At 36.2% G+C, this 23024-nt stretch overlaps 3 protein-coding genes across 5 annotated transcripts; all 3 read right to left on the reverse strand.

The window, feature by feature from the left end:
- Positions 1–1182: 1182 nt before the first annotated feature.
- LOC111308835 (chromatin remodeling protein SHL-like) lies at positions 1183–5442 on the reverse strand. Its single transcript, XM_022907483.2, has 5 exons — positions 5240–5442; positions 4796–5141; positions 4034–4102; positions 2556–2691; positions 1183–1547 (listed from the first exon to the last, which is right to left on the reverse strand). Exons 1-5 carry the CDS (start codon positions 5310–5312, stop codon positions 1521–1523), a joined length of 651 nt encoding a protein of 216 aa, XP_022763218.1. The 5' UTR covers positions 5313–5442; the 3' UTR covers positions 1183–1520.
- Positions 5443–7244: 1802 nt separating this feature from the next.
- LOC111308837 (beta-galactosidase 3-like) lies at positions 7245–14944 on the reverse strand. Of its 3 annotated transcripts, XM_089746003.1 has the most exons (19): positions 14787–14944; positions 14084–14188; positions 13873–13968; positions 13675–13787; positions 13517–13583; positions 13293–13385; positions 13029–13172; positions 12833–12921; positions 12630–12735; positions 12223–12310; positions 11980–12098; positions 11716–11880; positions 11422–11600; positions 11237–11346; positions 11044–11153; positions 8113–8223; positions 7921–8034; positions 7589–7791; positions 7245–7502 (listed from the first exon to the last, which is right to left on the reverse strand). In XM_089746003.1, exons 1-19 carry the CDS (start codon positions 14868–14870, stop codon positions 7385–7387), a joined length of 2214 nt encoding a protein of 737 aa, XP_089602129.1. In that variant the 5' UTR covers positions 14871–14944; the 3' UTR covers positions 7245–7384. The 3 variants fall into 3 exon arrangements, with proteins under 3 accessions (XP_089602129.1, XP_022763220.2, XP_089602135.1); XM_022907485.2 differs by lacking the exon at positions 14787–14944 and having other exon boundaries at positions 14084–14298; XM_089746009.1 differs by lacking the exons at positions 7245–7502; positions 7589–7791 and having other exon boundaries at positions 7964–8223.
- Positions 14945–16266: 1322 nt separating this feature from the next.
- On the reverse strand, positions 16267–22654 carry LOC111308836 (uncharacterized). Its single transcript, XM_022907484.2, has 18 exons — positions 22493–22654; positions 22323–22383; positions 22175–22211; positions 21890–22020; positions 21730–21816; positions 21544–21622; positions 21120–21253; positions 20484–20623; positions 20274–20324; positions 20091–20173; positions 19960–20014; positions 19759–19873; positions 18648–19161; positions 18348–18561; positions 18189–18259; positions 17585–17753; positions 17345–17474; positions 16267–17154 (listed from the first exon to the last, which is right to left on the reverse strand). The coding sequence occupies exons 1-18, from the start codon at positions 22589–22591 to the stop codon at positions 16439–16441; spliced, it is 2886 nt and encodes a 961-aa protein (XP_022763219.2). The 5' UTR covers positions 22592–22654; the 3' UTR covers positions 16267–16438.
- Positions 22655–23024: the final 370 nt, after the last annotated feature.

Here is a 23024-nt window from a genome sequence, read left to right on the forward strand (position 1 = left end):
AAATAGTTTTTTCATTACTTGTCTTAATTACAGCGGCAGTAATGATGGGAAACCAGGAGCTTCTGATTCAAGGGAGGAAAAAAGCATTGTAATTGTTCATTTGGTGGACATGAACAGGCTTCTGACACTGACACTTAGCATAGGATCCTCGCGAAGTGCTCGGTCCTGTCATGTGTAACGTGCAAACTGAGAATAGAATAGAAAAAATCCATCATGTGTAACGTGCAAACTGAGAATAGAATAGAAAAAATCCAAACCAAAACACGACCAAATGTCAAGGACACTGTCTTGTTGATGTGACTTACACGAGATTCACGTTGTTGTTTGGGTTGATGGCAAATTGGCAAACCATCATTCACCAATACGGCCAAATACACTTCACTTTCGTCATCTCGTCATATGTGCAATGTTGTCACTTGTCAGAATTCGTATTTGTTTCGTTGGAATCAGTCTTCAATCTAGTTCCAATAAATACGAGGAATTACACAAGTTACGGATTTGTTTTTGTCTTGTTGGTTAGGATTCTTGGCTCCCAGCCTCCACCACAGAGACCCGGGTTCCAGTTCCGGCGACGGAAAAGTTTTTTCTCTTTAAGAAAATTTCTCATCATTATCAGCACTGCTTTGGGTTTTTCACTTTTGAAGTGAGAAGTTTATCCTCTTCCAATAGAGGGATTGTGGCTTTATTGCTGGTAAATTCTTTTTCTTTCCCCTACTAGAATTTACTGCCAATTTCTTGGGATATTCGTTTTCTCTGTAATATTAATTACATTTTACAAGCATTTCCATCCAACAGTTAAATGTCTCCATCAATATACACCAAGTTTGGCAACATAGAGCTTGTGGAGGCCGCCGTTCGTAGTCCTTTTTTTTCCTCTTCAAAAGCTTAAATCCATTTTTACAACGCTTTACTCGAATAGTTGGCTGACGTCTCCATCAAATGTCAATCCAACGGACGAGGATCCCCAAAAGGAGGAGCAATGGCTTTTTATATTACCACTCAATAAGAAGTACTCCCCGATTGGCAAAGGTGAAACTGTGAAGGGAGCCAACAACAAGGCGAGGGAACCAAGGGAAGAAAACGACGACTCCAAGCAGACAAGACAACCAATAAAGCGCATTTGTGGACTGTCAATAAGGGCATTCGTTTTGCTCAAGTTTTGAATGTAGACAGGTGACAAAATCCAGAAATCTATGCCTCTTTTTTATAAGCTAGAAACAGTTTTCGATTATACACAACCCTAATTTATAAACCAGAGCGAGAGAGGGAGAGAAGGAAAACCTACGTCATGAGATTACATACAACCAAACACATTGTTGACTTCCACTGACCGACCCTCAAACCATATAAACATGACATAAGGTTTTCAAACCAGTTAATGTCAACTATCATGAACTCACAAGGCTATAGATTTGGATGCAGATATATTTGTCTCCATGTTTGCTCCAAGCCTACCGCATGGTTAAACCGAGAACCGACTCCAGAGTCTTGACTAAAACACTAGGTTTATGTACTTTTTGTCACCTCCGTCGTCGTTTTGTATCCACCTGAAACACAATGTTGATGTTACAGTTATAACAAAAACATACCAGTTGAAGAATATAGCAAGACCATTGATACAGTTCAATCAGAAACTTAAACTAATACAAGCAGTCACAAAAACCCCTATTCATTCTCATTAAAAAGGACAACAACCAGTGATTACCACTAGGATCTCTCATTAAGGCATGAGCTCTAGATTCATGAAGACATAAACTAATAACACTTGAGCATACCCCATTGTACACTTTTCCTTTCGCACTATGTTATTCGCTGTTGTCATACATGGCCTTGAAAAATTTCATTGCAGAAGTTTACTACTGTATTTACGCACAGCTGCCACACGAACTCAACAAACAACTCTTAAGAAATAAAAATTACCAAGAAATAAAAATTACCCAAACATTCTCCTAAGAGATAAGCGCATTCTCCATTTTCTAACTCCCTAGCATGCACATAACTGACTCTCACTTACCCATCAAGTCATCAATCCATCTATCTTAATATCTGTGACTGCCATCACTCCATGGTTCTGGAATCTTCTCAATTCAGAAATTGAAACAAAATAACAAGGCATATACAAAAAAGATAAAACATGGCAAATGAACAACTAAATTCGTGACTATAGTTAATAAAGCAAAGGGAGGTGGGATCATAGCTTGGGAATTATAAACAACACCAAGTTTAGAAGGCTCTTCTGCCTCCTTTTGGTAAAAAGCTGGATTTTAATGTGACTATTCCTGTTATTTATCATTGCGTCATCAACTGATTACTAATTAAGAACATAGATTTTGACCCACATTCATCCTGAAGGTCAAATGATCATGCATTGGTGAATAATTACAACTTTGAATGGGACCTAATAATTCTGCTTGTGTGGATAACATAAAAGGCATTTCAATGCCAACTCGAAATCCATCAGGCATCCAAGTTGCCTCGAGTCCAGGCAAGATATAAACTATGTGCTGAATAACTAGCAAAGACTACCAAATTAAAGGACAAGGAAGCAGTAGTACCTTTGCATCTGAGTGTCTAGATGCGGAATGGGAATTTTGCAACTTCTTCTGACCTTCAGATGAACAACTTTCACAAAAGAAGTGGTCAAGTCTTTTTGCCTCGTCTGTGGTCATTTCTATACAAGCAGGATGAAACCTGAATCAAAAGTAGTAAGCTGAATATGGCAACAACTTTTACAGCATACTATATAAATTGGATGCATTTAATTCACAGAATTTGTAAACAAAAAACCTTTAAATCTGACATGAAAGTAAACCAGACAAAAAGTCTTTCCGAGACTGGCCTTTAAAAGTCTATAAAACTAATTTTCCTAACTACGATCAAGCATAAGCCTCAACCTAAGAAGGTACATAAAAGTGAAAATCTAGCCAATCTCTATGTGTCTATAGCATGCTTCCCAACCATATGAGACATCACCCCATGTTAATGTTTTGTATTTCACAGAAAACAGTCAGACTTCTGAACACTGCTTGGATCTTTATTAATGTGTATTACTTCTTTATAACACACAAGAATAAAAAAAAGTATCAATAGATGCAAATTCATAAAGTTTAGCAAGTAATTCTCCAAAATTTGCTCCTATAATACTATCTGGGTTTTCAATTTAAAATCTACCAACTAAATGCTAATAATTTTTTATTTCTACATCCACAGGAGCTATAGATGTGAACCCTGCATTTCAGCAAAGACCACACGTATCAAAACAATTTATATCAAGACAATCAACTACACAGAGCATATAAAGGCTAAAGGCCTATAGACCAGTAGGACCATCCACCCCCCCCCCCCCCCCCCCCCCGAAAACACACACTCAGGCTCAAAGGGATGAATAAAGTCAAGCTTAGGTCCAGCACTTTGATATAACCTTCTCATGGAAAATCAGGTGTCTCACGTCCAGCAAAGGACAACAAAGACTTCGATTGCAACACAACTGTATAAATGCTTCTACATTGGCTGACAAGGAGCTTCTATAGAGTTATTTTCTTAAAAGAAAAAGCTAATTAAACCATAGCCATACTAGCATTGAACAAAGCGGAAAGAAAAATGTTCTGTTTCCACAGCAGACATGCAGAAGCAAATAAAATATCATCATTCCACTATAGGTCCAAACTTTAAACTTCTTTACCCATTTTTGCTCCAACTTCAAGTGGCAGCGAAAATAATACCATTCCAATCTTTTTCAAAAAGGACTGCTGGTTAACAACAGCTAAAACCATAGCCTATCCACAACTCTAATAAATTGCTTTTACATCCTTGCATAGATGTATTTGAGAATTGATTTGTGCAAGCTTATAAACGATGAAGTATTTAAAAGAAAAATCAATTATAGCTAGAAAAGCCTTCTGGAAAGAACTCTTATTGCATATTTTGACAACTTCATACAAAAGATTCATCCAGACATCAACAATACCTGACATATAAGATGTGAAAATAAAGGCTCAACAGAAATAGCTATCTCCCAAAGCATCCAACTTACCAGTCACTACAACCTTCGCACTGAACCATTAGGTCATCAGGATTGTAAGGCATCTCGCATTTGCAATAACTGCCACGTTACAAAAACAATTTAGAAAAGTTCAAATAAATTTTAAATAGAATAACCTAAAATCCAAAGTTGCAAAACACCCCATCTTCCTTTTAAACAAAGACATTTACTTGCTCTAATCGGTTCCCTTATGTTTTTCATTTTGATCAATAAAATTCCAATAATTTAAGTAGCAACTCATATGCAATTACACCTACAAATAACGTAGTAAGCTAAGAAACCATATGAAAACTTGAATTTAAGTACCCTTATATATGTAATGCAGGAATATGAGCAAAATCAAATTAACATTTTTCCCAAACATAAATTAATCAAAGTATTAAGCTATGAAAAACCACTAAAATTTGCGACCTTAATTCTCAAAATGCAGAAATTTTAGCAATTTCACTTACTAGTGATCCCGAACATAAATTAATCTAAAAATTATGCATAAAAATTTAAAATTTTCTTTTCTAATATTCAAGTCAATGTATAATCAACTTAAATTGACCACCCTAACCTTAGTCAAGTGCTTAACTAATCAAAACATCATTAGACAAAAATTAACAAGAAAATCGCTCATTAGGCTACTAAAGTATGAAATTTGAGAAAAAAATAAAAGGGAAAAATAAGCCTAATTACTAATTATCTACTCAGAAATCAAGAACATTTATTGAAACAAAAAGTTAAAAGGAAAAAAGAAGAGGAACGTACACGGCAACGCGATCGGGGTTGAAAGCACCGGTGGAGGAATTATATTCGAAACGACAGAAGAAGTCGTCGTTTCCGACGGCGTCAAGCTTGGTATAGCTCTTGAAGCTATGGACCGTACACTTTCCTTCGATGGTATCAGCGCTTTGCACATCATAATGATCAGACAAGAAAACCTCTTTAGATCCATGGAACTGTCTCCTCCCACCGATCGACTCCTCCGGCCTATAGTACCACCTCACGTGCACCTTCACGTTTCCCCCACGTGAGTCCGCCTCGATCCGCTCGATTCTCGCCACGTATTGCTGTTTCGATTGATCCGCTGGTCGCATCAACACGCAATCCCCCGCTGCCAATCACCACAACCTTAAACCTTTTAGAAAAAAACCTTTACCTCCTACAAATTTCTCTCTTTATTTTTTTCTTAACATCTCTTCTTTGGCTTACCTTTGATTGTTTTGTTGATGTGCTTGACTGTGTAAGAGTCTAGAGTTCTCCTTGGAGCTTTGGCCTTGGCCATGGAAGAAAAACAAAAGAAAAAAAAAATCAGATATGCGATTGATCAGAGAAATACGCTACCAAGGCATGCACAAGGACAAGAGAGAGATTGTGGACTGACAAAAATAAATTTTAAAAAAATAATTATTTCTTTGTTTTTTCTTTTCTGTTTTGTTAAACTCCATTTATTTTTGGCGGGGAGGTGAGTTCCGGTGTCTTTAGTGGGTATGGTAAAAGTTGTGTTTGGGGGTTTAATCAGCGTTGAAATGCTTTCAAAAGGGGATAAGATTGGAATTGAGGTGAAAGTTGGGGGGGTTTTACGGGAGATAAAAAGGAAAGATGAGTGAGGGTCCACGTCAGCTGGTGATTGGATTTGGTCACAAGATTTTCGAGCTGCGAGGGAGCGTGTGGGAGCGGTGACGTTTCACGTTATGGGGAATTGGGAGGTCGGATTCGGTGCAACCAGAATTACTTTTACGAAAGTTCTGGAGCTTACCTTCGTTGTTGCCACGTAATCATTTCTTGAAAAAATGTTTATGATGCTGCCACGCAAGCTTTCTTTGGATCTAGCTGTCTTTAAATATGGCCGCATTAGATATATATAAAATATATTTAGCATTTGTTTTTTTATATTTTTTACCAAATATTCTAATTTATTTTTCCCCCAAAAAATTATATTTTTAAAAAAGGATTAATAAATTGGTATCAACATTTTTTTAAAGGAATTAATTTCAGTTTTTAGAGGAAGGTTTTGAAATTTATATTAGGAAAAGAGTGAGGAAGAGGAATGTCTAAGTTTAAGCGTAGAAACGAGCACAGAGAATAAATGCCTAAAAGAAAATCCAACGGATGAGGGAGATGGTCGTAAGTAATGTCGGCGAATCAAACGTTGACTTGTTAAGCCCGGGATATTTGTTTTGACTCCATCGAACGAGATTGTTTATTATTTGGATTTCGAATTCTTTGTGCAAACTCAAACGTTAGGTGTTTCAAGAAGCTGTTTGGTTGGTAATAAATGCCGGATAAAAGAAAAGAAATATATAAGTTGAAATAAATCAATTTTCAAGTTCAAGAGCAAACAATGAATAAATGAGCAAAGCCAAAAAAAGTCAAAGTAACCATATTTCTGGACCGCATAATTCAAAATGAAATTCTTGGATGGTTCAATTTTCAGCAGAAAGCTTTGCCAAAAGAGGAATAAACAGCGTAATCATCAAGTTGATTAATTTCTACAACTGTACATGTGTCTTTTTTTACACTGTAAAATACAATATACTTTTGGATTTTGGTCTGGAATCAGGAATTGGATTTTTTTTTTTTTTAAATTATGTAAATCCAAGTAAGATCAAAACAGTCTTGTTCATGGGTGAATCATAGTCAAACCCCATGACCATGAGCTAGGTTTAAAAAGAGGCTGTACCAACTTCCTTACAAGAAGTGGGCCATAACCTTGGTTGTCCTTGAATATCTAACCCTACTCCAACAGAATTTTTTTAAATATTTATATAATTAAATAAATATATTTAATTAATTAATAATTAATAATTATTATTAATTAAATTATAATTATTAATTAATTAATTAAAATAAAATATATAATAAAAACACATAGTGAAGTTTGAATAAAAGAGATCAAAATTTTAAGATCTTTTATTTGCTATTAAATCAAGCTTCATTGGTTTTTTTTTTTTTTTTTGTACATAAAAAACCAGAATTAAAAAAAAAGCTAGGATTTGAAATTTAAATTTATTAATTATTTTTTTTTAAAGACAATCATTAAAGCTAATTTGCTCTAATGCAATTCTTAGGTACAAAGGAATGGGGAGACCCCAAAAGTTGCCCATTAATTCAAGGGAAAAAACTGGAAAATTTTCATCCCACAAGAATAAAAGTTGGAAGCCATCAACCTTATTACATATGGTGATAGCACAAATGGCCAATGTCCTACTTTGGCATTAAATTCCATTGACATGATGCGAATGTCATCATCCTTATTCTTATCTGCTTCACTCTTTTCTTTTTGGGATAAACATGTCATATAGCATCATCAGAGCTTATAGGCACTTTAAATGAGAAGCTACCTAATGTTTAAAGTTAGTTATTTGTTACCAATCGTTTTACAAGTGAAATCTTTGATGCATCTCCCCAAGTTTCTTCAAAAACCACCAATAAATTTTGTGTTGACTTCAACCAGGATCTGGGAACATGGTACCTGAAAACATGACACGTTTGGAAGACAGTTAACTAGTTCTCATTTCAATCATTCATTCATGAATGTTGACTTCTCAGAGTTTGTACCATTGCTGAGTTGGATTGCCGCAACCAAAATGACACTTGGTCTGACGAAATGAACCAACATAGCTGCATTCACTGCAATTACCATTTGCTGAAGCAGTCCAATATCGGCCTATGCTCTGTCCATTGATCCATGCTTGGCCTTTTCCCATGCTACTCATGTCCAAAGCTAAGGGATCATCTCCTTCCGGAGCATCAAAAAATGCCTGGAGGTTCAATTCATAGTTTCGTATTTATAATTGCGTGGGCTGTAAGGGTTTGGTTAAGCTACATTTTCAATGAACAGATATATATATATATATATATATATTATAACTTCATATCCGTTTCCTTACCTTATACCAGGTTAATGGATGTTGTTTCTGAGCTGCAAAGGATCCTTTGATCCAATCAATTGATGGGATAGAATTTGGAGAACCTAGATTATTGGCTTCTCCCTTAAGGCCAACCTGTATGTGCAAGGGAATCAATCACGAGGAAGAAAGTTATTGGAAAACCATGAAAGCACAAAAGAGAAATTGGTCAACCTTATATGACCATTTCTGCCAGGTTAAGTCCCTTTGTCCTTCATCTAGCCCATGAAGAACAACTGGTCCTAGGACTCCTGTGTTCCATGTCTCAAAATGCGGACCAATATTCTTCAACAACAGAAAATTTTGAAGATGAAATCAGTCAAAAGATTTATATGGCGAAAATTGGATTCTAATGCTTAAAACCTCAGCCTAATTGTTAGATCTTTGAATTATCTGTCTCCCATTATTGTCTTTTAACTACATGCTAGTGTCACATGATCATTACCTTCTTCCTTCAAAATTAACTTATTAAGATATGCAGCATCAACATTTTTATAATTCATAATCCTCTTTTCATGTCCATATTCAATGTGAGATTGGAGTACCTACCTTTCCTCTCTTAGAGAATTTGGCATAACATTCTCCCACATCCAACCTCTTCCCTCAAAACACTTAACAATGTGTGCAGTGTCAATGTTTTTATACCTTAGTGACTATTTTTATACCCTAGTGACTCATCTTTCATGTCTGATGTGGGATTAAAGTATCTTTCTTATCCCTTTAGAGCGCTTAGCATGACACTAGTGTCACGAGCCGAGACTCAACCTCCAGACCCATGTGACTCTAAGATCCGAGGCATGGACTCATCCGACGTCTCAGATCAATTTAACGGAAACAGTTCACACCCTTATGAGGTATTATCCGCTCTTATCCTATAAAAGATGCCTCATAAGAAAGAAGCGGTGTGAACTCTTATATCCTAAAATCAACTTTAGTACTCAACCGATGTGGGATTCTTGGTTTCACTTCAAACATCTTCCCCCACTCCAACGAGGATCCACCGTTTTCAATGGCATATCGCTAATACCTGACAATGGGTGTAATCCGAAAAAGGATTCATAAGTGGTTGTTAATGGAGTCGAAGTTACCAAATTCTGAGAAGTCGGTATCAATTTATGCCTAATTACTTCGCGTATAGTTCCTCTAACTACATTTTTTAAATGAACCAAAGCCAATTTGAATTGATCTTGTAAGAGATCCGTTACAGAACGAATACGCTTATTTTTCAAATTATTCATATCGTCAAGTGTACCCATTCCAAATTTCATTCCAATCAAATGATCCGCAGCTGCCAATATATCTCGCGATAACAAAAATGTATTGTTCTGAGGTATATTAAGATTCAGTCTCTGGTTCATATTTCATCGACCAATCCTTCCTAATTCACATCTTTGCTGAAAGAATTTCTTTTGTAATTCCTTACACAAGGATTCAAAAAATATCGGATCCCCGCCTACACAAGAAAATTGTTGATAAAACTTCAAAATGGCTTTTTTTTTTACCCAATTTTTTTTTCTCACAGGTCGAGACTCAACCTCCAAGCCTGCGTGGCTCCAGGACTGGGGGCATGAACTCATCCAGCATCGAACACTTATTAAGGTGTGCAGAGCCGCTTTGCGTGAGTCGAACAGTCCAAGGCCTGCTCAATACTACTTGTCACATGCTCATTACCCTTTTCCCTCAAAACACTTATCAAGGTGTGCAGTGTCAATGTTTTTATACCTTAGTGACTATTTTTATACCCTAGTGACTCATATTTCATGTCTGATGTGGGATTCAAGTATCCTTCTTACCCCCTTAGAACATTTAGCATGACACTAGTGTCACGGGCTGAGACTCAACCTTCAAACCCGTGCGGCTCTAGGACCCGGGGCATGGACTCATTCGATATCCCAGATCAATTTAATGATCACAGTTCACACCCTTGTGAAGTATTATCTGCTCTTATCCTACAAAAGACGTCTCATAAGGAGGAGGCGATGTACACCCTTATATCCCAAAATCAACTCTAGTACTCAGCCGATGTGAGATTCTTGGTTTCACTTCAAGATCGTGACATCTTCCCACACTCCAACGAAGATCTACAGTCTTCGATGGCACATCGCTAATACCTTCAAAACTGGCTCAAATATCACTTGTCACAGATCGAGACTTAACCTCCAGACCCGCACGGCTCCAGGATTGGAGGCATTGACTCATCGGGCGTCGAACACTTATCAAGGTGTGCAGAGCCGCTTTGCGTGCGTCGAACAGTCCAAGGCCTGCTCTAATACTACTTGTCACATGCCCATTACCCTCTTTCTTCAAAACACTTATCAAGGTGTGCAGTATCAATGTTTTTATACCTTAGTGACTATTTTTATACCCTAGTGACTCATCTTTCATGTTCGACGTGACTCTTTATTCAAAACACTTATCAAGGTGTGCAGTATCAATGTTTTTATACCCTAGTGACTCATCTTTCATGTCCGATGTGAGATTGAAGTATCCTTTTTACCCCCTTAGAGGGCTTAGCATGACACTAGTATCACGGGCCGAGACTCAACCTCTAGACCCGTATAGCTTCAGGACCTGGGGTATGGACTCAACATCCCATATCAATTTAACAGTCACAGTTCACACTCTTTTGAGGTATTATCTGCTCTTATCTTATAAAAGACGCCTCATAAGGAAGAGGCGGTGTGAACTCTTATATCTCAAAATCAACTCTAGTACTCAATCAATGTGGGATTCTTGGTTTCACTTCAAGATTATGACATCTTCTCCCACTCCAACGAGGACGGTGACTGGGGGCATGAACTCATCCGACGTCTCGGATCAATCTAATGGTCACAGTTCATACCTTTACGAAGTATTGTCCGCTCTAGCCCTTCTAGCCTCACGATTTTGTCCTACAAAAGTTGCCTCACAAGGAGAAAACAGTGTGAACCCTTATATCTCAAGATCAACTCTAGTACTCAACCGATGTGAGATTCCTTACTTCACTTCAGGATTGTGACACTAGCACATACCAGGTTAAATATAACTCCTATCTTTTTCTCATGCACATATATTTTAATATGGTCAGAATTAGTCTATGATTAAAATGGAATTCAGAGAACCAACAGGCAATCCAACCGCTATACTGAGAATTGAAATTTTATTCATTCCAGGGCGCAGGTTTATATCTTCTGTAAAAGTAAACCTCCTGTTTTGCCGAGTCCCAAAGGCTGATCCTGTAAGTTTTAAACAGCAGGAAAGCTTTTCAGTAACTCAACCCAAGAGCATTAGTTCAGGAATGATAAACTTGATAATGTACCTGAAAGTTGTCCATTGATAAAAACATGCATGCCATGCCCTGCTGATTGCACACTGAGGGTGGGGAGTTTACCTCTATGAAGAAATGATTCGGCTGAATTTATTTGGACACTGGAAAAATCACCTAATCAATAATTGGAAATATTTGACTTTATTTGAGATATCAAACATTCATTCAAATCTTACCTGGTTGTGTACCAGAGATAATCACTGGTGTCTCTCGTGATGTTTAATTGCTCCAGGAGACCCTTGACTGTCATTGGTGACTCACCCTCCATTGAATATACATCTTCATTGATTGTCTCCCATGATTGCAACTTCACATTTGTCGGCAGCATTTGCACTTGAGATGTTCTAATTCCAACCTGGAAAGACAGATGGTATCTGGTTTATCATCTCATCACATTAAATGAAACCGAAAAGAAACTAAGATAGTAGACCAATCAAAATAGAATATAAGACTTTTGTCCGATCACTTACTTTGGCAGTGTTGAAAACAACATTTTGGCAATCTGGAAGGATGCTGATGGACCAACGGGGAAGATCATAGTGCATATTATTAAAAGTCACCCTTGCATCTGACTGTGTATTATAGTTCGAAAGAAATGCAGCACAGCCGCCTGACTTGGAAGAGAAAACATGTGCCTGAGAATAGTTACCATTGAGTTTGATTTTCTAGCAAGACTTTAACAAGTATACTTGTTCAAGAAGCAGAAAAAGATTCTAGACTGAATGTCCAGGCACCTGCTCATAGCTTCCTAAAGCTACGACGTTAGGATCAGCAGTCAGCAAAGCTTTTTCACACAACCGAATAGCCTTGTGGAGTTCCTTCAAATGATCATGCTTAGGTTGCCTGATCAAGCCTGTCAAATTACAATATACCAGTAGTTACATGTCAAAATGCTTGGTTTGAAATAGAGATGGCGAACAGGATGATTCGGGTTCAGAGATCATTTGGGGTGCAAAATTTTTTATTAGAACTCTTACCATATTCATCAATCGGAGCATCATAGTCATAACTGGTAGTAATGAAAGGGCCTCCGGCAGTTCTTCCGAAGTTGGTACCACCATGGTACTGGAGAAAAGTATACACTTTAGTTATACCGCAGGAATATTCCTTTTAATAGTAAAGAAAATTAGAGCTTTAAATGCTTGGTGCAATTTTAATTAAACTTTGCCAGATGCAAACTTCACTATGTTCCTCATGATTTTCAGGGAATTGAAAACGGAATAAAGGGAATTTCATTTTCTCTTCTCCTTTGTTTGGAAAATAGCACATGCGAGTCAGTTTCAAACTACATTTTAACTAAAATGTATCATGAAGGTTATCCAATAATGTGCTGCAACTTTCCAACAGTATCAACTATGTGGGGAAATCAAAGTTGCAAACAGACCATGTAGTAATTGACAAAGGAGCCACCCGTTTGAATGAATCTGGCAACCGCAAATGCTATATCCTCAACTGGCCTGCGGTAATTTGGGCCACCAAAGTCTGAAAACCTACTTAAACAGGGGGACCACCTAGTAAGCTTGTAGTAGAAAAATACAGAAGAAAAGAACCCCATTTTGATTGATGACTGATGGTTGCGAAATTTACCAGCCAGTCCATGCCTCAGTCCATAATGTGGGTTTGTAAGGCTTGTTTGGAGAGAAATAGTCACAATAAAAACCGTTGCATGTGTTTATCTGTCACCAGGATTTCAAAAGAAACTTGAAAACTTTTTCTCGTACTGCGAGGCTTAAGATGAATGAAGCTTTCAAGTACAATGTCGATGGCTGTCTATTTTGCTTACCACAGGATCAGGGGCATCATATTCCTTGCACATAACCCATGGGACACCAGTTTCCAGCCCAACAGCCATCTTTGCAGCCCATTTAACGTAAGCTTGACCAGCAGGTCCAAATGACTTGCTTTCAGGTTCATATTCATTTTCGATCTGCGAACAAACAGAACGTTTACAGAAACAAGTTTTGATGCAAAATGGCTGTCTCATTTTATGGTTTGCAAAACTTCAGCATTATATTAAAAATCAAAGGGAACATAACCTAAGCCATACCTGAGAGAGGATGATGGGGCCACCTTGAAACCCAAACAACTTTTCATCCTTCATCATTTGGACGATTTTTTGGGTAAATTTTTGCATTGCTTGCTGAAACACCAAAAATTCCAAAGCCAATAAAGATCAATTCTGAAATGGATCACATGAAAGTTTGCATTTCTTATCTTTTTTTTTTGTTTTTTTTTTTTTGTCATTTTACTCTACTTATGACACTTCTTTACCTTGAAAGGCTCATTATCTGTTCTGAAGCTAATTCCAGCAACATACTTCAACCAAACAGGAAAACCTCTGGGGAAAGGACAAAAGAACAACATCAATGAAATATAGAAAATGAACATCTCTTATAAGGTTGCCTTCACCATGGAAAAATTTTCATTACCCAAAATTCCATTCTCCACAAATATAAGGCCCAATGCGAAGATGAACGTACAGTCCAGCTTTTTTGACCAATTTGATGAACTGAACCAAATCATTTCTCCCTTCAAAATTATACTAACACCCAAAAAAGAAAAATGGAAATTCATAAGGAAAAAGCAAGAAAGTTTTACAAGAGGGAACTTTGAGAGAAACAAGCTACATTGCCAGGAGAAGGTTCATGGAGGTTCCAAAAGACATAGGTGTCAATAGCATCCAAACCACCATCTTTAGCTTTCTGTATCAGACCTTCCCACATCTGCATTACATTCACATCGTTTCATTATCTGAAGTTGCCTCAAAGTTGTTCTACAAGATCAATATTTTCCCAAGAAAATTGCGGGACAAGATGAAATTCTGAGAAAATAATGTACCTGAGGGGTGCTTCTAGGATAATGTATAGAGCCAGAAAAGAGAATTCTCCTCTGCCCATCAATGATAAGAGCCTTTCTGTCATAGGTAACACTGCAATAGGTCACCTGAACACTTAGAAACAACATTGCGATGCATAGAAAAAACCAGTGGGAAGCCGGGTTAGTTTCCATTTTTTCCAAAAGAGAAAGCAAGAAAGAGAGGTTTGAAAGGTAAGCAAACAATGTGTGAAGTGTGAGGAAACAAAGAATTTGACAAGGAGGAACAGTTTTTTATATAGTAATGATTACTGTTTCACTAGACAACAGAATCCATTTTTGTCTTGAATCATTTTACAGGAAGGGAAACTAAGTGAAAACTATCATATACAAGGGAATCAAAAGATTTTGAGTTCAGAATTGTTTTGTTCTGTCCCATTTATCATCTTTTTTAGTTTCTCCACATTATAGTTTCTTTCACTGCCAATAATGTATATGTTGAAAACGAATACCATACAGCTGGCTCGGGGGGGTGGCGCGCGGCAACATTGACAAAATAGAAGAAAAAAGCATTCATGAGGAGGCAATGTTCTAACTTCTACACAAAACTTTTGTCCACAGAAAATGTTTCTTTTAACATTTTGGTAGTGCAGTTGTCAAATTCTTTTGCATGTTTTTACAGTTTCTCCATTGAAATCAAGTTCATATAAAACAATACGGCATGTACCAGACAGGAGAAAAGTGAAAACAAGAGCAACAGCATGTGCCTTGACAAACTCTTTTTTTGACAATCTATCTCTTCTGATTTCATTAGAGCAATGAAGTCAAATGAAAACGTTAAAAGAAAAAGAGTAACTGACAGAAAATGGGCATTTAGAGCTAAATTTTTGCCGCTTTTTTGAAACAATGGAGTCATGGGTGACCCACCTTAATTCGCCCCATGTGAGTGGCAATATTGCAATCCTTCTTCACCTTAACAGAGTTATATATATGGAAGACAAGTGGACATTTTATTCAATCCTTAACTAAATGTCATGATGAAGGAATAAATCAACTAAACCATTCCAAGTTTTCAACTAAAGGTTTCAATAAACTAATATGATCACCTGCTATTAAATATATGATCACATCAATTTTTGTATATATTTTTTTTGTTGAGTGATTTGGGATTCTTAAATTTTATCCAGTACCTTCCTTTTTAGGCCTTTTTAATGGTAAAGTGTTGATTTTTTGAAGCATCTTTAAAAAAAATTATAATTACTCGTACATATACTAATCTTTTCTAATAATCATTCATGTTTTCTATTAAAACGAGCTTATATATATTCAGTTCAATTTATGGTTATGATTGACTTAAGGAGAATATAATTCTCACCTTCCATACATTCAAAACTTTCCTTATTAGTCACCATTATAGAGAGCTCATAAATGGAGGCATTATTTTTTAATTAAATAATAAAAGAGGGCATATAATTAACTAATTTATTTCATGTGTTGAGTAAGTTATAAGATAACTAGAGAATTTTCAGCTAGTGGAAGGAGAAAGAAAAGAATAAATTTATAAAGGTCACTTTTCAATTAATTCTTTATTGTGAATGGAGCCATCAGTCATGCATCTCATGATCTCAACCACCCATCTAAAAATGATGGTTGTGTTATTGCCTTTTATACACTTTTTTTTTCTCTATAATTTGCAACCTGTGGGGTGTATACAGATAATAGAAAAGAAAAAGATTTTGATTTTTGTTCATTATCTTCTTCCTGGCTGCATGTCTTGCCCTTTCAAGATAAAGTGGCAGGGAGAGCTTCCTACAATTATAGTGGATAAGATTTGATATTCTTTTGTTTATCCTAAAAGAATGTTCAGGTTCATAGTGGATTAGATTTGATATTCTTTTGTTTATCGTTAGGGAATGTGTGCGCCAAATGTAGATATTAACCAAAAGTGAGTAAACTTGTGAAAATGCGATCGATACCAATTGCATTTTGATTTAACAAAGTGCCTAATATTATTTCAAAAAAAAAAAAAAAACATATTGCCCTTTGGCCATCCAAGTTCAAACTAATTGTGAAGAATATTTAAGAGAAAACGAGTCGCCTAGACAAACACTAACTCGATAACATGCTCTCGCCTTTTTTACTAAAGTTGTCATAAAATGCCGGATTCATCTCAATTGTATGTATGTAACAACTAACAACAAACAGAATAGCATGAAATTGTTACCTATATGTTACAAGTGCACAGAATTGTTAATTTTAACAATGTACAAAACTTATAGCAATTGCGTTAACATCAATTGCCTCAAGAAATTCTCATTTTTCTAAAGATGGATCTGTCGAGATATGCTACAAAACTAGCTAAAACCTGATAACAGGAAATTAAGCTTGAAACCACCTTCTAAGCTTTTTAGAACCTTGCTTTTCAGCACCAGATGTTTCAGATTTGGGCTGTGAGAATTTAGATCTGTACTGTTCGATTAGCATATCAAGTTTGTCTACCACATCTCGCCCTGCTGGATCTTTATTCCTTTTTGGCCTTTTTCTTTTCGAATTTGTCTCTCCCTCCTGCCGCTTTGCCTGTTCTTGTCGCGACCTCTCTTTTTGCTGCAAAACTGCTTCCACCTCCTTCAACTTTAATTTGCCGGTATCATTAACATTTGTTTCAACCTTATCTGAACTTCCAACAGAAGGCTTCAGGCCACCTTTGCGATCTTTGGCTTTACAATTTGATCCTTTCAACTTCTGATTGGAGCCTTCCAACATTTCTTTGGAAGAAGAGGGTTTTGTCTTTTCACCCGCTGGATTGTGCTTTGGCTTCTTATATGCTTGGCCTTCTCCAGTGGCAACTGTGTCTTCCATCTCAGTCTTTTTCAACTCTGAATTTTTCGTTGCCCTTTTCTTATCTCTAGATTTCCGTTTTCTGGATTTGATAGGGTGAGCATCAAATGATTGTGATTCAGCATTTTGCTGTGCATTGTTCAAATCATCACTAGCATTCTGCTTCTGGGCTTGTAACTTAGCTTTCCGCAGCTTCAATGTCTGCACATTATCAACAGCAAACTCCACTATTGGACGATGCTCGGGACCAAAAGTTTCTATAAATAACCAATGAAAATTTTGGATTAGAATAGAAAAGAAACAATGCACTTCAAAGTAACTTTTTTCCCAATATGTTATGGTTAAACCACCCTTCAATGCATGCAAGCTAGAAGCAAAAACAGGATAAATCTTGTGTTGAAATTAAAGCCAATCGTGCACATGAAAAATACCAATGAAGCGCATTACCAGGGTTATTATTAAGAACCCTCAGGGCCACAAGTGCATGCTGATGTTCTGTAAACTCAACAAAGGCAACCCCACGTGACTGATTCTTAACAACAAGCTTTCCCTTCTTCACAGTTTTCAAGAACTTAATCTGCATAAGTCATATCAGAGTTAAGAGAGTACTCTACATATGTGGAAAATTATAGAAAGAATTAAAAGAAAAAAACTTTTTATAATAACGGATTAACAACTTTATCTAACCTGTCGTATTACAGGTGTTTGCTTTGTAGCTCGTGAGGTAACTGCATCAATACAAAGTTGTTTCAATTCTTTTTCAGTCAAAGACTTTGGCAAATTATATATAACAAGTCTTGTCTTTGAAACATGGAAATTTGGAGATTGAAGCTTGGTCATCTTTTTTTCATGCAACCTGCAGGGCGTCCAAAAAGCTTTAGAATAATAGTAAAGTCAAATTTCAAAAGACAATCAAAAGGACCATAAAAAATTCCTTCCACTATTAAGTTGATTTCAAGAGTTAAAGCTAGGTCAAATTAAGGATTTTGCAACAAACTTTGCGCATTCTTTCATAAACAAAGAGGACTCTACAAGGGAGAAGAAAACTGTGACAACATTTTTCCATATTAAAAACAAAAATAAAAACATTCAGAAAACAACATCTAACTGACTTTATCCCTTGCATACTTGTTCTGTTTTGAGTAGCCATTTAAACCATTCCTGGCCAAACCAGAGACCCGTTAACTACTATGCAGTCAAAATAATAGCACACATTTGCATTGCAACACTATAGGCAGAACCAATTGATGCTAAGTATCCAACTAAGATAAAACCAATAAAAAATTCTTACATTTTGCGTCTTTCCATATCACTAGCTGAAACATCTTTAGCAGCAGGAGTTCCCTCAACTATAAGACCTTCCTATTAAGTCATAAAAACAAGAATGTCAAGGCTATACTACAAACACATTAAATCAATGGAAATTTAGTTATTTGTCAAGAAAAGCAACCTTTGCCAAGTAAAGGTTACGATGGTCATGCTCTTCAACTTTGGCTTTCTCCAATTCCTTATCATGTGCTGATTTCCGATCCAAAGCCTTCAACACTTTGAGTTGTCTACCTTTGAGAAAAATACCCAAACCAGATGCAGTGTTTGCTGCTGAAATTGCTGCAGTAGCTGCATCTATTGTTTTAAACTTGATAAAACCAGTTCCTCTCGGTCGCCTGCCAGGGGAGCAAAAAAATCACAAGTATTTACTAACTTAAAGGAGTAAGGGAACAAAACATTTTAAACTGGATTGAATCCTTACTTGGTAACTGGATGAAGGACTGGAAGAAAGGATTGCACTTGCCCAAATCCAGAAAACCTTTCTGTCACTTCTTTATTATCAATATCAAATGGAAGGTTGCTTATGAAAATTGTTCTTCGCAATTCATCTTCTCCATCCATCTGTTTAACATTTGTTTGTTTATTTTTGCTGGATTTTTCAGGTTTAGTCATATCTGATTCTACTGCAGATTCACTGTGTAAGTTATTTAGCACGTTAGTGGTTTCATCTACATTCAACTTGTCATCCCTCTTGGGCATAATGGCATCATCATGGAGAGAAAGAGAATCTTTAAAAGAGGATGTCACCAAGCTATTCAGAACTTTTCTTGCAATGTCTACTTCCTTATCAAAATCAACTGCTTTTGGTGTTCTTTCTGTCTCTGATATATTTGAATCATCTGAAGCAATATCACCATCACTATCACCATTCCCACCTTCATGCTCCATATCAATGCTACTACTATCACTTTCATCGTCTCTTTCATTCAGCTGCCCTGTAAAACAATAGAAATGAGATACATATCCCATTACAAACTTAAATGCAAAAATAAAAGAAGAAATTATCAAGAAAATGGCATGAAATATAAAAAGTCAAGTATAGAAGAGGAGTGACAAAATAAAAAAACATCAATTACCATGAAGGAAAAGCACCAACTTCAACATATATCAGGAACATCACTATATATTTGATATACAAAACTCAAAAATCAAAAATCCCTATTGTGTGTGTGATACACAAACATACATATATGTGACTTGAAAATGCAGAGAATTAATCACCATTCAGATAGTCAATAATAACAAACTATCAAAAAACCATTCATGGCAGAAGAAACTTATTGCATATGTGCAATTAATTTCCTAAAATAATTAAGGAAGAACATAGTTTAATACTTTTCAACAATTCTCTACTCTCATATGTTCATCTTCTCCCATTCTATAACCATAAGAAATATAACTTCTTTATTAGATAATTGATATGGATGATTGATCCATAAAGTTAATTCAGCTCAGGGCGATACGGACAAAGGCTCAGAGAAAACAAGATAATAAGCATCCTTGAGTAGACGAAATTCAGTTAGGACTCAAACCATCATCTGAAGCAACGGGAGCATTAGCACCACCACTGTAAAGTTTCTTAGGAACAGCCCAGTCAACAGCTATGGGTCTCTTACCAAACATTTGCCCATTGAACTTTCGAATGGCCTGAAAATGAAAAATAATGTAAAAACAGGTAACAAAAAACTCTAAAGCTTCATATCTTGGACTAAAGGACAACCCAGAAAGAGTACATTTTCTGCATCCTGTTTGCTTGTGAATTTGACAAAAGCAAAACCCTTAGCTAACCTGGAAAAAAAGGACAAAACCATTACATGAATGAAAAAATGCAAAATTTAATTGACTCTGTATCATGAGAAGATACCCAGTTTCAGAATTATGTGGAATAAATACATCCCAGACAAACCCTGCTGCTGAAAACATATCCTTTATCTCATTCAATTTAGCCTGCAACAATGTAAGGTAAACTACTTTAGAAGTCAAGGGCTTTCAAGTCTCAACCAGTAAAATCAAGTGTAGGGGTAATACTCTATTAGTATCAAACAACCTTGAAAGGAAGATTTCTGATAATTAGTTTCCACTTTTGAGTCTTGGAGCCCTGGACCACAAGTAAAAGAGAGAAATAATAAAATCATCTCAAGCATAAATAGTTAAAAGTATGAACTCAGAAAATGAACTTAAAGAATTACATTAGTAAATCATTAATATATAAATAAGTACCAGTTGAAGCATGACTGCTTCATCAGGGTTACTTTACCTCGCCACCCAGTTGGCGTGCCCACACAACGCCTCCATGTATCTCTTGCTGGTGCAGCATTGCCACAGCAACATGAGCTGATTTGACACTTGTGAAAAGCACAGCTGAAGCATCCATTTTGCATCCATCTTGTGCAAGACCTAGTAAATTTTGCATTTTATGGTTTGCTATTATCAACAACAATTAAAGTAATCCTCAAACAAAGACTTGGATTATCAGTCAATTTTCAATCCAGAAACCATGTCATATGTCTTAACAAAATATAACTATGAAGAATTTGGAAGCACCAAAATACTGCAACTTAATAGATTACTAGTGAATGAATATAATCAGGCAATGAAAGCATCCAAGTATGCATGGAAAGCCATTACAGCAATGGTGTATGCACATGCCAAAGACATATACAAAATGCATTAGATGCTTATATCAAGTACACATGTTACAACCAGCTTGCTTATATCACAAGCTATTTAAACTGATAATATGTCTATAAAGAACATATTGCACACCGACAATGTAGAAATTAGGAATTTTTTCAGTTCCCTATCAAACTATCCAAAGAGCTCTTTATATAACATTAGTCTATTACTGAGCTTTCATTTTCCAGGTTTCATAGGGGACAACTTTTTCACTTACCATGATGTTCCAGCTCGTCTCTTGGAAGAGGATAAGTTACAGCACAGACTGTGCCACTCTCCTTTGCACGTCGGTGAACATCTTCTGCCATCTCAGTATTACGAAGACCACCAAATATAACAGTCCTAGCAACCCTTCATAACATTGACAAGGGAACAGAAAAGTCAAGCCTTGATGCGTCAGAAAGTGATTATCATTATTGTCAAACAGTAATTGAAAGTGCATGAGAAAACAAGTGTCTCTAATATGATCTGAAAAAAGAACATAAAGCACTCTAAAGATTCATTTTATGAGTGAAAACTAATTCAAAATTGACTGCCACGAACTAGACAATGATGTTAAGGATCTATATTTAATTCCATTATTGGGAATTATAGACCAGAAAGAGTATTTTATCACAAAGATTGGCAAAAGAATTCAGTACCTCTGCTTTTCTGAACAATTCTCTTTATCAGTTAGATCAGCACAAAGTGTTGCTGCTTTTCTAGGTTGCACAGGTTTCTCTATATTTACAGTCAAAATATCAAATAAAAATCAGGAAATGAAACAAGTCACTAATGAGAATTAACAACAAATGACTAAAATTAGATAATATAAAAGCTTTTGCAACCTAATTTTGGCAGGTTTGAACCATGCTCGTCTACAATTGAGGTAACACCATCCTCGTCATTCTTTGTCTGTGTCTTTGTCGTGTCATCTGAGACAGCCACTAATTAGCATTTGTGTGAACATGTACATATAATTCCAGAACTATTTTGAAATATAAAAACCTTGGGTTGCCTTTGACCGTCGCTGTTCCAATGAAGCACGGTGCATAGCATGTTTAACTCCAATTTTCCGACCTCCAACAGAAGAAGCATTCTTCAACTCAATAGCACGGTTTGCATCTTCGATAACAGCACTGCAAAAAGAGATGAAAATACTAAACAAAAGGTAAAGGAAAAAGTTTATCCCCAAACAAAGCATGAAAATTGAGCCCAACCCTTCAAATTAATAAAGCTTGTAAAACAAAATATAAGAAAAAAAAAAGATAAAAATGAACCTCAATAACTTACAATTGAACGAAAGCAAAACCACGATGCTCAGTTGAGCCTATGAACAATATAAAGAACATATCAGTATTCTTACGAACCAATGATTAAAATCATTACGAAAAATTAAATTGCGTGCCTCAACCCTCAAAGCACTTAGTAAGTCACTTACCCTTCTTTGTAACCATAAAGCAACGCCTGATTGGACCGACATCGCTGAATGTTTCTTCAAGCTGGAAAAAAAAATTCAAACATTTAAATAAAAATTACTACTACTGATTTTCTATATATAAAAGAACTTAAGAATCATTCCTCAATCTAATTTTCTATAATGGAAAATACCTGAGAGTTTGTAAAAGAGTAGGGCAAGTTCGTGACGAAGACAGTGGAAGGTGAGTGTTCGGATTCGGGTCTCTTCTCCGATCTCTTGTTTTTCCCCATTGATGGTTTTGGATGCTGAGCCGGTGAATGAAATTTGGAACCTAAAATCCTAAAATCCTCCGCTCTTAGAACGTAGGAGCGTGTGGGGTTTATAATTTGATACGGGTCGGGAATGAAAATGGATTAGGTTTGTTGGTGTAGGGCTCCCTTATGGATTAAGGCCCAAAATACGCTTCGGTCCATGAATTTATGGGCCTAATTTTGATGCACCGCCACTCCCCTAAAATTTGATCCAACTATTTAAAATTTTTAAAATTATTAGCAATATAATTTAAAAAAAAAAAACTGGTATAATTGTTTTTTTTTTATCATTTTAGTGCACTCATTTGTCATTTCCTCTCTTCAAATCAATTATCAAATCTTATCTCACACCAGAAAAAAATTATTAGCTTTTGTTTTCTAAAGACGTATATTAAAAAGAAATTATCACATT

Source organism: Durio zibethinus, chromosome 2 (genome assembly GCF_047325235.1).
Source record: "Durio zibethinus cultivar Kanyao isolate XHJ-2024 chromosome 2, ASM4732523v1, whole genome shotgun sequence".
In the NCBI taxonomy this organism is placed as follows: Eukaryota; Viridiplantae; Streptophyta; class Magnoliopsida; order Malvales; family Malvaceae; genus Durio; species Durio zibethinus.

What these genes read in the sequence shown, in the direction of transcription:
- LOC111308835 (XM_022907483.2), bottom strand. Translation starts at nt 5,312, where the DNA reads ATGGCCAAGGCCAAAGCTCCAAGGAGAACTCTAGACTCTTACACAGTC. An exon ending in CATCAACAAAACAATCAAAG is followed by an intron (nt 5,142 to 5,239) that starts GTAAGCCAAAGA and finishes GGTGATTGGCAG; the next exon opens with CGGGGGATTGCGTGTTGATG. An exon ending in CTAGACACTCAGATGCAAAG is followed by an intron (nt 1,548 to 2,555) that starts GTACTACTGCTT and finishes ATTGTGTTTCAG; the next exon opens with GTGGATACAAAACGACGACG.
- LOC111308837 (XM_089746003.1), bottom strand. Translation starts at nt 14,870, where the DNA reads ATGAAATCAGAAGAGATAGATTGTCAAAAAAAGAGTTTGTCAAGGCAC. An exon ending in ACTGAGGCATGGACTGGCTG is followed by an intron (nt 12,736 to 12,832) that starts GTAAATTTCGCA and finishes CTGTTTAAGTAG; the next exon opens with GTTTTCAGACTTTGGTGGCC. An exon ending in GGCAGAAATGGTCATATAAG is followed by an intron (nt 8,035 to 8,112) that starts GTTGACCAATTT and finishes TTGCACATACAG; the next exon opens with GTTGGCCTTAAGGGAGAAGC.
- LOC111308836 (XM_022907484.2), bottom strand. Translation starts at nt 22,591, where the DNA reads ATGGGGAAAAACAAGAGATCGGAGAAGAGACCCGAATCCGAACACTCA. An exon ending in ACGGTCAAAGGCAACCCAAG is followed by an intron (nt 21,817 to 21,889) that starts GTTTTTATATTT and finishes TGGCTGTCTCAG; the next exon opens with ATGACACGACAAAGACACAG. An exon ending in GCAAACAGGATGCAGAAAAT is followed by an intron (nt 19,874 to 19,959) that starts GTACTCTTTCTG and finishes TTTCATTTTCAG; the next exon opens with GCCATTCGAAAGTTCAATGG.